Here is a 15877-nt window from a genome sequence, read left to right as displayed (position 1 = left end):
ACACACACACACACACACACACGGCCTAGAGATAAGTATGCTTTTGTTTCTGTAACTACTGTCTCGGTGATAAACATAGATAACCTGATGCCAGTTTATCAGATACATGTACAAACAGGCACACACACCCACCACACACACACACACACACACACACACACACACACACACACACACACATGGGTAAGATGCGTGGCAAGCAGATTTGTGTAACAAGAGCTGGAATGAAACCAGGCTATGACTAAGACTTTTCCAACCATGACTCACCCCATAAAGTTAGCAGTAACTAAAGCTGGCACCCAACACAAATCCCCAGTGAGGGCCAGTGGCTCCTCAGACCAGCGGCAGGACATACAAACGCTTCTGTGTTTCAGCTACTGACCCCAATGACGTTCACTACCACTGCAGACCTGACAACAGCAGAAGCCATCACACTTTTGACCAACACTTTAGGTCAATTAGTGAACAGGGTCTGACACTCACAAAACATTACCAAACCACTTGCACAACCCAGAAGCATCCAGACATCTAACAAAGTTTACCGTAATACTTTGTGCAGTTATAGCTTACCTGTATGCTAGCACCATTAGTCAAATTATTACATATAAATTCAGACGTCATTACTTAGCTAACATAAACATACAAAAATTGATGGAAATAGATACCTGCATAAACAAATTCACACTCTTGCCAACACATGCTATAAACAATATATGATCACTGCCTTTGTTTTTAGAGCAGTGCGGTTGCCTGTGATGCCACTGGAACACGTGCAGTTTTTATTTTATTTTTTTTGGCACGGTAACCCATCTTGCTGATAGCGCTGTGGGTTTTCAACACGGTTTAAGAGCGCGCGCACACACACACACACACACACACACACACACACACTCGCGCCGTGTTCTCTGTCTGCGCTGGCCTGAGGGACACCCTGAGGCGTGCGACAGTTGCGCAACGCGGCTGTCACACACTCACGCGGCAGTCGGACCTCCGGCAGGTCGGAGCAGCTGCACCCAGAACAACACGGTGAAGCCACAAAGGTGGTGACGTGTGAAACGGATGTAACGAGGAGAACAAGTGTGAGACGTGTTAGATTTGGAGGTCAGGAACAGATTTCATATATGAAAGTTCGTAATTTCACAGCTGGGTCCAATTAATATGCTCGAATGATTGGTTTGGCTCAGAAATAAATCTTTTGAGAACAAAACATTGTAAAATAGCAGATGTAGGTATTAATGTTTTATACAACAAATGGGTTTGGCTCAGAACAATGCAAACCCCAAACCAATAATATACTTTTAAATATAAATTGCAATACGTTGTTTTAAACTTCCACTGTTTTCCTGAAACTGTTACCCTTTGCTTGCAGAGCTGATGAAGGCCCCCTGTCCAAACGGCCATCTCTTCTAACAGCCATCTCTTATAACCCTTTTATCAGAAACCAAAGAACTCAAATGTCCTAGTCTGGAACAGAGCTACACCTGCCGCACTGATTGGTCCACAGTAATCCTGATCAGCAAACCCTTGAGAAACAATAAGAGCCCTGTTACTACTCCAGATGCTGCCTCTGTCCTCACTGGAGAAGGCAGAGGAGAGGACGGACCTACAGCCTGGAGTGTTTTCACACTGCTTTGATACACACTGCTGCCTCGCTGCAGGGTCAAACTTACGCAAACCGTTAACTTAAATACAACTCTATGTTTCCACAGCCCATCAGCTTTGATGCTACCTACTGCTGTTATGCAGTACAAGCCTTTCCAAAATCTAATTGTCAAACAAAAATGTTAATAAATAAATCATATATTGTATCTTTAAGGTGCTTCAACTGAAATGGACCAGTTAAATGCTCAGCCACAGATCATTTAGTTCATGTAAATAAACAGAATCCCTGGGTGACTCTAAAAGTGTGATAAAAGAGTCTTTATTTCACAGGCCTCGCGTGATGTGGGGGAGTGTGTCCTGACCTGCACACACTTCGTCAGATGGAGCTGTTTTAGGTTCTACTTGTCTGGATATGATTGCAGCTACTAACATCTTCTCCTTTATCTTCTCCTAACATCTTCTCCTTTAGCCAAAGTATGCAAACAAACAAACCAACAATCACAGTGTGTGGGTGTAACGCCGCGTACGAGACGGACACAAACGCTGAGGGGAGTGAGATTTATTAAAGGGAAGTCCAAACTCGGAGTCGAAAAGGCTAGCACGGGTCAGATCTTCTAGGGAGTCAGAACATGAAACACGTAGCAACATACTTACACAAGGAGTACTCACAAAACCAGGCAGGGAAACAGAACAGGTAGGAACAAATGGAGAATCACAAATAACAAAATATCAGAACGACAAAGAATAGCTAACTTCACAATAATTCACAAAATAAGGGACAAGGGAAACACTGGGACTATAAATACACAGAACTAACAAGACACAAGTGGAAAACACTGACGACATGGGCGTGGCAGACGGGGGGGGGAGACACACCATGGAAACAGACAAGCAGGGAATACAGACACCAGGAACAGGGAACCGGAGTGACAGCTAGCAGAGGCGGGCGTAGCCCTACGTGACAGTGGGACTGATTTGGGGACAGGTTTAGTGTGTGTGTGTGTGTGTGTGTGTGTGTGTGTGCCTGATTTGGGGACAAGTTTATAACTGATTTGGGGACATGTTGTAGTGTGTGAGGCTGATTTGGGGACAGTTTGAGTGTGTGTGTATGTGTGTGTGTGTGTGTGTGTGTGTGTGTGTGTGCCTGATTTGGGGACAGGTTTATAACAGATTTGGGGACAGGTTTAGTGTGTGTGTGAGGCTGATTTTGGCATGTCATGGCTCATGTTAATGTTAATAATAATGTTAATGCTTTGGTGAATATGGGCTGCTACCCAAATAATGTCCAGACAGCAGTTGTTCTGTGATCAAAAGGACAGCAGTTGTTCTGTGATCAAAAGGTGACCCGTAATTAAATGGGTAGAGGGCGGTTCAGGAACAGGGTACAGGTGTGTATTGTACAGGGCACAGGTGTGTGTTGTACAGGGCACAGGGGTGTGTTGTACAGGGCACAGGTGGGTGTTGTACAGGGCACAGGTGTGTGTCTGTGCCTAATTTGGGGACAGGTTTAGTGTGTGTGCGAGGCTGATTTGGGGACAGGTTTTAGTGCGTGTGACTAATTTGTGGACAGGTACTGCAGATTGGATATGAAAATTCCCATATCTGAGACCCAAGAAGAATAGAGCAACACAGGGTATTTCAGTCCAAATAAGAACCCAGTCCACTTCAGTCTGGCATGCAGAAAGGAGTGCGGCCTTAAAGAGGGATTTCCTAAGGAGTGTGTTTAAAGTGGAGGAGACTGTGCGGAAATTCAGCACTATATCAGGATCAACAGAGCCGGGCTGTGTTGAAGGTTGGTAATGCTACCAACACTGCAATTGGAGTTTAAATGGCATGTTCTGTAAGATAATCTCCGAAATGTGATCATAGTTACAAAACAATTTTAAAAGAACAACATTAAAAAGAAAAAGAACATTATAAAAAATGTGGTTGCTAGTGCTGTGTGTTGACACATCTTAACAGCATCATTAAGACTGTAATACAATTTGGGGCTTTCTTTTATTATTGCATTATTCCTGGAGCGTGATTTCTTAGATCTGATCCATGTGTTCATCACTTGAAAAATATGAGACGGTGATTAATGCATTCTAATTAATACATTCTTCCAGTTGAACAGAGCTTAGTCGTGTGCCCAAACCAGACCTGCCTCATGCAGGTTAAAATAGCCCAACCGCACGGTACTTGTTTCTCCAGAACTTCACTGGACTTTTCAAATGTTCATGCAAATGAAGCTAATTATTTTCAACAGCACACTGAAGTATGTTGTATGTTCACCCTGAAGCCTTGACAGTTTCAAAATGACTTTCCAAGTTAAGCACGTAGTGAATTTGTTTGCTTTGGGACCGATTTATATTTCGAGTATTTCCTTTCGTTAACTGCCGTCCACATGATACACACTTTACCATTCGCCAACCGTCACAAAGTCATCGCCGAGAAGCCCCGACACACCTGTTTAGACACGCCAAATTCACGCGTTAACCAGCTACAAAAGGTCAGATACTAAAACCTTTTCCTGGTTAGGCTGCTGGGGTTGGCAGGATGTTTTGAGACCCGACAGGAGAAGAGGCATGCAGCACCAGTCTTACAGACATAACAGGAACTGTCAGCTCACACAGTCACACTGACATGCGTGACAAAGCTCTGGGGTGCCGGAGTGCCACACATGAGCTGAGGCTGTTCTTTGTGAGCAATGGTCCACATCGGGTTGGGTGTTTTTTGGACAGGTAGCAAGTTTGTCAAAAAGGAGGTATTAATTCTTTGTGTGTATCACAGAGAAGCCTAAACACACACACACGCACACATACTAGAAAGCATGGTAACATTGGCTAATGGTATTAAGACAGTGTGAGCAGGTGAACATATGCATTAAACCTCATGACTCTTTATTTTACTGTAACAACAAAACACAGAACGCTTCCAGCTTATCACAAGACTCGAAATCACCCAACATTACAGACCAGGGTCCCTTAAAACTCTGTGTTTCATGCCTACAACCACACTGGCAGATTCAGAACCGGTTTAACTTCCCAGAGTTCCCTGCTGCGTTCACCTCTGGGACTGCGCTGAAAATGTGAACTGAAGATTGAAGTTGTGGATTAAGGGTTCACTCATGACTCATGACACCGAGGCTCACATCGGTTTTGGAAACTGGGAAAACTGACATTTTAATAAACACACATGCTGCATTAAACTGCCTCAACTAATCTTGACAAATGCTACTTGCTAAGCACGGCATAGACCTGCATAAATAAACCTCTACTACAGCACCTGACCTGTATCAACAATATAATTTTATATGGACTCTTTGTAGTATAGTATAAGGTAGTATAAGGTAATCACAGCATAACAAAATGTCCTGTTTAAACAATCTCAACTTGCATTAGTAGAATCGAAATCTTGGCAATAAATACAATATTACATTCAACATCTTTTGTTTCAGTGTAGAAGCAACACTGCAGAATCGGATACAGCGATAAACCAGCACAACATTTAGCGCCATGCTACTATCCTGAGTGTCAGCACTGTATTGACAGTTGCCACTGTTGCTATGACGATTTGTCCTAGCCGTGGTAGCTAGTAATGTCTGACACGTAGGACATTACGTGTAATTACAAACATTATGCCCAATAAACCTGTGTGAGCTCAACACCTACAGCCATGTCATGGCTCATGTTGTTAATAATAATGTTAATGCTGTGGTGAATATGGGCTGCTACCCAAATAATGTCCAGACAGCAGTTGTTCTGTGATCAAAAGGTGACCCGTAATGAAATGGGTAGAGGGCGGTTCAGGAACAGGGTACACGTGTGTATTGTACAGGTCACAGGTGCATATTGTACAAGGCACAGGTGCGTGTTGTACAGGTGCTATTTGTACAGGACACAGGTGCATATTGCTATAGGCATAGGTGCGTGTTGTACAGGGTACAGGTGTGTGTTGTACAGGGCGCAGGTGTGTGTGGTACAGGGCGCAGGTGTGTGTGGTACAGGGCACAGGTGTGTGTGGTACAGGGCACAGGCGTGTGTGGTACAGGGCACAGGCGTGTGTTGTATAGGGTACAGGTGGCAGGACAAGGCAGGACCAGACCTGGACCAGACAGGACCATGTCCAGACCACACAGGACCAGACAGGACCAGATCTACACCAAACAGGAGCAGAGGAACAATTACAAAGCGTACAATACAAAATATTGTCCTGTCCAAATCCTCACTCAGCCTCACTCTACAGAAGCCGACCGGCAAAACGTTGCGGTTCTTAATATTACACTGTCACTTTAAGTGTCTTGCTTTTCAAGTCCACTTCATATCACTGTTGTTATGATTCTCGCTTTGTTCTGGAAGAACTAAGCATTCCAGTGATGCTATGGTGAAAACAATAACCTCAGCTCGTTTTATTATTTTTAAAAAAGTACCGTATTGTTCTTTTAAAAAATGGCAAAGGACGCCTTTCATCCACATCTGCCCTTTGTCTGCCAGAAGGCCGATCCGTATGGTACTCACAGTGAAGAACCCAGCTGACTGCTCTTTGGGGGAGAGTTTAGCTATTCACACTAACATTGTTACCCAACTGGTCTCGAGTTTCGGAGACCTTCCTGACACCTCAAGTGTTTTTCGGTGTTCTTACATGCTATTTCTCCCAAGGTCTGTACATGTTCTTCAGAGCTCCAGTGTTTTCAGAGGAATTGTTACAGAACATATCTCACAAGTCAGGTCTTTATGAATTAAGATGTTTTGGTCATGTTACACGTTTTAATACATTTATCATATTAAAATACTCATGTGGGTCTACTCTACCTAGTTTTCATATAAATCATGATCATATTAAAGTTCTTAAAAAACTATCAAGCATCCACTTGAAGTAATAATAGATTACTTAAACTTTGACAGTTGTATACATTTCTTTCTGTCCATTAAAGAAGAAATAAAAAGTAAGAAAGTTATATGACTTCAAAAGATTTGATTCAGAATTAGTTTCATTTTCAATTACTTAATGGAAAGTAGAAAGTTAAATAACAAGTTTTATGACTAAATGATTTTGCTAATATTTTGTTACTCCAAGTGAGTGATTTACAGTTTTATGAAATATATCACGATTTAAATAATTCCATAATTAAAGTTAAATGTTATTGGAACTGTGTCTGGTTGACATGTGTCTGGTGCTACATTGGGTGGTTTGAACTTAAGTCATCAGAGCAAACAGTCCCATCAAAGCTGATGGTGTGAGCCAGGAAAAACACCAACAGTCTTCCTCTTGCCTCCTGAACCCACACTTACCCCTGGGACCTTCCAGACCTCGTAACGAAGGCGTGGCCGAAGGAGCGAAGCTTTCATTTTGAATGGAAAAGAAGACAACCCCTGAATCTGTAATACTCTGATAATAAACACACACATGCACGCACACAGCGGATCTGTTTGCTTTGAATGTTTGCTGTGCAGTATGAATCATCACACTACACACAAGCAACCTAGATATGCTCTGATAATCAAAGGAAATAGAGATGAATGTAGTGACTAAGACAAGTTATGCTAGTTCTTGGTGGTAAAGCAGTGCAATTCCTCAGGTGCACCCACCATAAGAAGGCCGAGCCCTCCGACACCATCACTATTTCCTCAGAATTTGTTATGTTATCATGTATTATCACATATGGCCACTCCCTAAAGTGTCAACCATGTGCTTTTTTGTTTTGGTTTCAGTTCTCACGTCCTATTGTTTAGTTCCACACCCCTCGTCGACAGGTTTCACCTGTGTCTCCTTTGGTTGCTGGCTAGCCTGTGTATGTAATCCCTGTGTTTCTGCCGTGTGGTTTCTGATTATTATTATTATTTTTGTGATCAACCACAAAACAATTGTAACCTTTGTTGATAGCCTTCATTTGATGTTCTTATAGCCTGGTGTGTCTAAACCTAGCCTCTTTTTACGTCACCCCGTTTGTATTTTGAACATAGCCTCGTTGTTGTTATCTTCAGGCCTGGTTTTCATACGGTGGTCTCTATGGTGGTCTCTATTTCTGTGCCTGTTTCTGTTCACATTTCTATTCTATAATGCTCTGCATTACACGGATGCCTATAAATACTTGTAATAAAAAGACTGACTTTGCATTTCGACATTACTGTAATTGACACTGCCATTTAAATGAACATGGGAGTAGAAGGAGCTGTTGTCTCAGTCCTCATCTGTATCAAGGAAACTGTACTTGGATGTATTAGCCAATATGACACGGCAGCACCCGGCCACTTCAGTCTGAGCACTACAGACAGGAAACACTGATTACAACATGCACCGTTCACAGCAGAACAGTTAGCGAGCTGGACAATACACTGAGGCATATCGTTATCATGATACATTATCATATCGATATCATGATACAATAAGATATTGGTTTAAGACAGGGGTCACCAACGTGGTGCCCGCGGGCACCATGTCGCCCGCGAGGACGTTATGAGTCGCCCGCGGGCTTGTTTTAAAAACAGCTCACTATATTGCCATGCACCAAAGCGCTGCATCGTTTATGTTTTTGCTGCTATTAGCGATTGTCCGCGGTTGCTAGCGGTCTTCCCGCTTAGCAATTGACATGCGCACATGAACCCAATAACCCCCCCCCCCCCCCCCCCACCCCCGCTCAACAACTTTAGCTCCACTTTAGCTGGTGACCCCTGGTTTAAGAAATCTGAATATGCCCCTGGAGTGTATGATATACGAGTCGTATATGGTCAACACTTGGCCTTCACCTATACAGTGCATGGTACTGAAGAATCAAGACATTGTCAGTAGCAGTAGTCAATAGACAGACAAGTCAGTAGCAGTAGTCTTTATATGAATGTTATTCCCATACAGTTTTTGTATTACTCACTTAGACAAACTTTGTCATTCAGTATACAAGTGTCCGTAGAATGAGCGTTGATCGGCATGGAATTGAAATATAGAATGTAAAATATATATATATATATATATATATATATATATATATATATACACATGTATATCAAATAGCAGTTCAGTCTGCAGCTGCTGTGGTTTGCTGCAATCACATAACTGTGTTTTACAACATTGGCCCGGTGGACAAGACTCGAGAAAAGCAACAACCGGGTGGATTTCTGTACTGTGAGGTGAAGACGTATTTCCAGTCCCTGATTTTCTGATTTTCAACCCATTACAGTCATTTTGTTTAAAGCCAGGCCAGATCTGGCACCAGAAACACAGTCCTCTGTGTTTTTCTGATTGGTTCTCTAACTAAAAGAGCTATAACACACCCACCACCACCACCACCCCCCACCTGACTAACAGAGTGTGAATAAGCCTCTGATAAGCCTCCACACGGCTCTGTCATTTGTCAAACTCACAGTAAGTGCATTCCAGTGGCATGACCAGCTCGCTGCGTATGGGAACATGCAAAGAACAGAGCCGAGAGACAAAAGCCTGCTTCAGAGAGCTCCCACCACAGCAGAGATGGCTACTCAATGCCAGGCTTAACAGACACAACGTTCTGTCCGCTCGCTGGCCAGTTCATGCTGATCGTAGATCAGAGTGTCAATAAATTAAAAAAAACAAAGAATAAAAAATGCAGTGATAGCACTTTCAAAAGCACCCAGAACCCTAACACAGCCAAAGCTGTGTGACAGCATACAATTAACATATCTGACCCTTAATTTTGAATTTACTTACATTATATTATACAAATGTAAAAAGTGAATCTAGGTCTGTAATGAACCTTTCAGAAGTGCAACATGTTGCCTCTAGTCAGTGTTGCCCGCAACCTCCGTCCTCAGGCAAACCTGAGAGTGCTCAGCAGAAATATGCAGAGAGAAGCAACACAAACTTGGCATCTGTACAGATCCCCCCCACCCCTTGTTACCTTGGCCAGCCCAGTATAAAACAAAGCCATCAAAGGCAGAACTCCCCTGAGTGGTTTCCTCGTGTCAGATGTGACGGACTAACTACACTGTGTCACATGTGACCGACTCTGAATATCACAAAGTCACCAGTGCCAATTCATGTGTAGAAATATGGGGCATTCTAGCGTTTATTTAACAAGCACGTGTTAATAGGAAAGGACTGAAACATTTCTTAAAGGAAGAAAACGTCAAACTTCGTCTCGTTTGAGCATGTCTGTGTCAGTCTGGCGCTGGGCGTATCTGTTGCTGTTTGAGGAAATACCTCCTTTTGCATATCCTTCTGCAAAGTTGGCAGTCTCACAAACGGCATATCTCTGTTTATTAGGGCACTGTTCCAGCTGACATGCGATTCACTGTATATGCTGATATACAATTCTTTACTTTTTTCAGTTTCATAAGGTCTCATCAGCTCTAGACTGCCTACATAGTGAAAGCACTGATTAGCACCGTGGAGGAACATACTGAAGGTGTCAGTCAGGTTTGAATCCCAGGTCTACCATGTGCCTACTGGTGGTAGAGAATAACCAAGATAGGCATTTGACAACTTTTGAGATTTGGGCTTTTGGACATGGTTTTATCTGAACACAAGCATGTAATCACTTTGTTTCTTATTTGTGTATGTTAGGACTGTGTTCTTGTTTTATCTTTCTGTGTAGTACTACACAGTGCTGCTTCTGAGTCACAGAAGAAACAAAAAATAAATCAATCAGTAGAAGAGGGTGAGCTTCAAAGCCTGTGTTTGCGGTTTGGATAGTGATGGCAATGTTTGATATATAATTTTCTTGTAACCTGTCAGTACACATCATACCAGGATGGTGATCTCAAAACCTCTTTCTGAATATCTTCCCAGGTGTGAACAGTCTGAATCCTTGCAGCACGCCGAGCAACTTTTTGTAAACAAGTGGACTGCTAGACAGACAGCTGAGTGGGTTTGGGGTGGGGGGGTGGGGTGGGTGTTGTTGTGTTTACATTGGTCTAGTTCCCTAGATCAGGGGACACACTTTTTGCCCACAGACTTACTACATCAACCCGTTGGGGAGGTTTGTGTATATAAAGGGTTTTAAGTTCCATTCTACTCCACAGTATGCTGTAATCCACCTGATCCAGCTCAACCACTAATTACCAAGGCCTTTGTGGGATGGCTCAGGTGTGCTGGAGCAGAGAGGTTCGTACCAGTGCAGGAGTGCGGATAGTAACCTCATGACACGTCATCATCAAATTCTCAGCATGGTTCTGAATTCCACAGGCAGCTTACTTTCAGAATCGATACCGAATTATCCCAACCTTGATGATGCTGAAGCTAGTATTTCAAAACAAAGCTTTGCTGGAGGTTGGTAATGAAATAACAGCATTGGATGCAGGGACTGAATTTTCTTTGATATTGACATGACCTCTGACCTCCTTCACTTCACTAGAGATATGATTAGAACTTTTCCCATTGAAGTTCCTCAGGCCCTGCAACTGTACCGCAGTCTACTTTGAAATATCAATGGTCTTATGGAAAGACCATGTGCTTCAATGAGCAGTTTAGCAAGCTCCCCTCTTGACTTACCTGGCAAGATCCCAGAGCTTCTGGCAAGATCCTGCATCTCACTCCAGCCCCCACCACCCCCACCTCCACCCCCAGCCCCACCCTAACCCCAAGCAACTCCAACGGTTCTGCGATAGTCATACACATCTAGAATATTCCTGTCGTTCAGATGTGCATCTCAAGTCTGCTGTGAACAGCAAAGAGAAAACAAGTTTGTCAGTGAGGCATTTCAGGAAGAGAGGTGTTGCAAGATTTCTGTGCATCACCAAAGTAACTGTAAAAACATACAGTGTTTCTCTAAATTACACACTTGCTTGTTGCTCTCTCTCTCTCTCTCTCTCTCTCTCTCTCTCTCTCTCTCTCACAGAGATTGTTGTTTCAGAGGTGTTTTGACCAAAGATCAAACACCTACCGGTTCTAATACAATTGCTTGCTTTTCCACATTGCAACACACACTGGTTCACTCCTACTCCTCTCTGTGGGCACATTTCTTGGACACAGCTAGAGTTTAACCATAGAGTCATGATTAGGCAAACTACTCTGGGAGCCAAGCCATGTGGCAGTAGGGTTGGACTTCTGAGTATTACCCCCCCAACGTACACACACACACACACACACACACACACACACACACACACACACACACACACACACACACACAGTGCGGACAGAAGGAGATCTTGCGATTTCAGCTCACACCAATGCATCACACAGCCGGGATGTTTACACCCGCGCCCATCATGTTTACGCCACAGGTGTTCTGGGATAGTCACTGAGCAAACCAAAGTGCTGGCTCAGATCTCAGATCAACAGCAGGTGCACGTCTTCTGCACACGTCATAGTCAATGGGGTTTTAATGATGCAATTAATATAGACAATTGTTATGTCCACAAGTGAGCTACAAACTGTGTTGGTCTATTTGGTAAATTGTGATATTTATGTAAAAACATCTATACACCATTCTTACTGGACACTTGACATGGTCCACCAGTCTTCTGTTTATTGGACAGGTACAGACTGTAGTAAACTGTTCTCAGGCACAGTTTCTCAAGCACCCTGTACCCATTACATCACGGGTCAGTTTTAAATCACATCCTCACTGCCGTCTGGACATTACATGGGTGGCAGCCTATGTTCACCATAGGATTAACATTGCCATGGTAACGGGACGGTTGTGTGTGTTCATACAGGTTTATCAGGCATAACGCGTTCATGTAGATTTATTTGGCCTACATTTCAGACACTGCTAGCTGCCATACTAGTAAGAAAATAACTCTTGGCAAAGGGACGGGGCAAGCTGTAACGAAAGCAAGTGGGACGACAACTATCCAAATGCCCCTGGATATAAATGTTTGCTTAAATGCTGTAAATGTGATGTCCATGTTATAGATTCTAGTGTTACTGTAGTATTATTGGGTAATCCAAACTGGATCTGTCCTGTACTGCCTTCGGCTTCTGTCCACCAGCTGATTAGGTGAAAACCACTCATGTAAACTAATGACAAATTAAGTAATTTGATTGCTAATTATATAACTAATTAACTAACAAAGTGTCATTTGTAATGCATTGTAAAGTGTTCTACATCAACGATAGATTTTAATAACACACTATTAACTTTGAATAACTTTCAGGGCGCTAGATCAGTCATATGAAGTGTGGACAGAATTATCCATTAAACTGCAGTGGCATTACATGTGGACTTCATCATAAAGGTTCATTCAGACGTAGCACAGCCTTCCAGAGGATCATTGGGTCATTCTTTTTCAGTCCAACATGTTTCCGTTGTCCCCTGAGCAAACATTTGCCTGCCGTCTGAAGCTAAATCTATTACAAACATCAGAGTAAAATGCTTTGCAGCACAATCTTCACATTTCCACTCATTAGGTCTCCCAGTGTCTGAGGCCGTGTCCCAGTAGACAGGCCTTCAGACATATACATTACCATGCTGGCAGTATCATATCACCCATGTGACAGTACCTAAGAAGTCATGGTCAAGTCACGTGAACCTAACAATTAAAGAAACATGATACGTAAACTCAGCATCTATGTTCAGAGCACCTTCTTTTGTGCACCTTTCTAAACAAGAACTGCAGATTTCACAAACACGTGCACCACACACGGGTGGGACAGGTGGTGCTGTAGCTGGTTCAGCAGCCACAGACACCCGCATACGTAGAATATTATCTGTTGGAAGCTTTATGAGAAGGTCAAGTTTTTTAGCCAAGGTCAAGGTTGTTTAGCCCTATTCAGCTTCCCATCCCAGTCATTTAGCCCACATTAGTTCCACGTTCCACTCGTTTACCCCATTCTGTTCCACGTTCCACTCGTTTACCCCATTCTGTTCCACATTCTGCTCGTTTAGCCACATTCCGCTGGTGCTTCAGATCTAATTGTCTAAAATTGCACGTGCCACACTTTTTTGCCAACGATTTACTGCGTCAAACCTTTGGGGAGGTTTACGTATAACACGTTTTTTTTTTTACTCCAATCCCGAGGCACCGTTGCCTGGCACAGGGCTGTAATCCACCTGATCCCGCTCAAGCGCTAATTATCAAGGCCTTTGTGGGATGGATCAGCAGAGAGGCTTGAAACAGTGCAGATGGTAAACCCTCGGTTCATGAGATTATCAAACTGTCAGCATGGTTCTGAATTCCAGAAGCTGCTTACTTTCAGAACTCACTCGATGCCTTGCAGGGGAAACTGGAACTGATAATCCTGAAAATCCATTTTGAAAGCAAAGTCTCAGGTAACTGAGGTTAGTAGAAGAAACAGAATTCCAAAACAGGTGTTTGTTTGTTGCTTTACAGATTTGCATATTATTTATGATGCTTCTTGTGTAATGGCACATTATGTTCAATACTCAAACAGTAATAATTATTCATACTTATTCACAATTATAAAGATCTTATCTTTGATATGGCTTCTGTCCAGGTCTTAAGTGGCCTTCTAGGCAATGCAGTCCAAAGGAAGACATCCCTGAAACAGCCGTACTGCTGACCTGGAATCTGTGCCGTGTGGTTGGGCAGAGAGAGTTCTGCTCATCTCGCATGTCGAGACATTATGGATTTCATGCCAAGATAACTTGCTTGTGGGACCTGTTATACACATGTTTTATGCAGCAAGAGACCAAATTCAGCTGCTTTTTCCTTGTAGACTTCATGTACTTTCAGCAAACTTTGTCAAGCCAGAATGAAACTTTCACACTCTCCCCCTTTATGTTTTTTATTAAAAACCTAAAACAGTTAACAGCTGTATTGTTGTATTATCGTCAGCTATTTTAACGTAGCAAAAAATGTGGTGCATAAACCGAGAGAGAATTCGACATTCAGACGTTAGGCTATAATGTTTTTTTTAAATACACGAGCACACAGGTCTAACAAAAGGTTCCCCAGGAGACCCACACTGCTCCCACCTCCATGACAGGTGGCGAGAGGTGCAAATGCAGACCGAATCTTTGGGCCACTGATCCGACACAGGGACTCGGCGTTAAGGAATCACGCTGCAGGTCCAAACAGGCTGCACGTTTACACCAAACACAGGCACGAGCAGGTGAGCGCGCACTCGCCGCAGGCTCTCACCCCCACTAACATCACGGCTTGGAAAATTCTCAACATATTTCATCGGATGCAATGGTGTCGCAGATAGAGCTTAACGTACTCCTTTCTGAACAGTTGGACTGTTGAACGGTTACTGTGCACTGGACACGTTTTGATGTCCTTGGTCTGAAGTACCGCAGGTCATCTGAGAAATCAAACCCAGCTCAGGCAGAAAAGTGCGCTGGACAACAGCTCAGAAACTGGGTCAAACCAGAGAGTTTAGCAGATTCAGGGACTTTCTTGATTCATTACTATGATCACTTAAAGCAAGACATTCCTATCTGACTGCATGCTATTTTAGGCAATCAAATGGATTTTCTGTGACCGCAGGCCCAATAGTGTCTTCATGAGCGTCTGCAAACTTCAAGATAAACGCAGTGAAAATGTTTTATCGCTCATATTTTTGCAAACAAATAATCCCTCCTATAAATAAATAAACTTCTCATCCCTGCTGCTAAGTCCTGTTAGAAGCTTTTCTCCTGTGGACCAGTAGAATTATTAACCTGTTATTAATACTGCTTCGATCCTCTCACGACATAGTACAAATTACAAAACATTTTACTGGTAAAATATTTTTACTTACACGTCGCCAGATATGGAATCATAATCGGTGTTGTGGAAGAAGTCATGCTCTCGGGACTCCTTGGGCGATTTCTTTTTAGAGCGCCAAGAACCGAACCTCCTTTTCTTTTTGTGGCCCGGACTCGTGGTCCCGGAGTCCGGGTAGGTGGTCTCATCTCTCGGGCTGCGCGGCTCCGGACTCGATGTTAAAGTTTTCGCGCCCGAACTTTCGCGCTCGGAACGCGGTGAAGTGGGCCGGTAACTCTCGCACTTCTCTGCCTCTCCGTTATCCTTTTCCTGTGACTTAGTTTTTTGGAAAAGTTTCTTAAGTTTAGAAGCCCTAGAAAAACTCATGACTCCCAGTAGCTGGTGGACGATATTTGATAAAGATATGCGAGTCGTTGGTACTGCAGAAGAGCGAGTAAACACAGCCGTGGCACACTTGAGCTTCAGCGCGTTTTGAAGCCCTGCTCCTCCAAGCTCTCCAGAGAAGGTGCGAGTAATGGGCTGGTGTTGAAACGCGCTGTGTGTGAACTTCAGGTAAACATCTCCCGCCAGGTGTCTCTAAATACGTTTTAATCATAAGTAATAAGATGGTGTGAACAATACCCCAAATCATAGCATCGTTTTTAGGCCTTTTACTAATTATGGTGGAACAAAAATGAGTAAAATCATTAATTGGTTATCAAAGGCTT

General features: G+C 43.2%; 1 protein-coding gene across 1 annotated transcript in view; it reads right to left on the bottom strand.

Annotated features, from left to right (window-relative positions):
- Window positions 1-15673, bottom strand: part of crybg1a (crystallin beta-gamma domain containing 1a) — a 57378-nt gene extending 41705 nt beyond the window's left edge. The window contains exon 1 of the mRNA XM_076992112.1: window positions 15205-15673. Within this exon, the coding sequence (XP_076848227.1) occupies window positions 15205-15536 (332 nt within the window). The 5' untranslated portion in view covers window positions 15537-15673. The remainder of the gene's footprint in view (window positions 1-15204) is intronic.
- Window positions 15674-15877: the final 204 nt, after the last annotated feature.

The sequence above is a fragment of the Brachyhypopomus gauderio genome, unplaced genomic scaffold (assembly GCF_052324685.1).
Source record: "Brachyhypopomus gauderio isolate BG-103 unplaced genomic scaffold, BGAUD_0.2 sc89, whole genome shotgun sequence".
Classification (NCBI taxonomy): Eukaryota; Metazoa; Chordata; class Actinopteri; order Gymnotiformes; family Hypopomidae; genus Brachyhypopomus; species Brachyhypopomus gauderio.
This window is presented reverse-complemented; position numbering and strand designations above follow the sequence as displayed.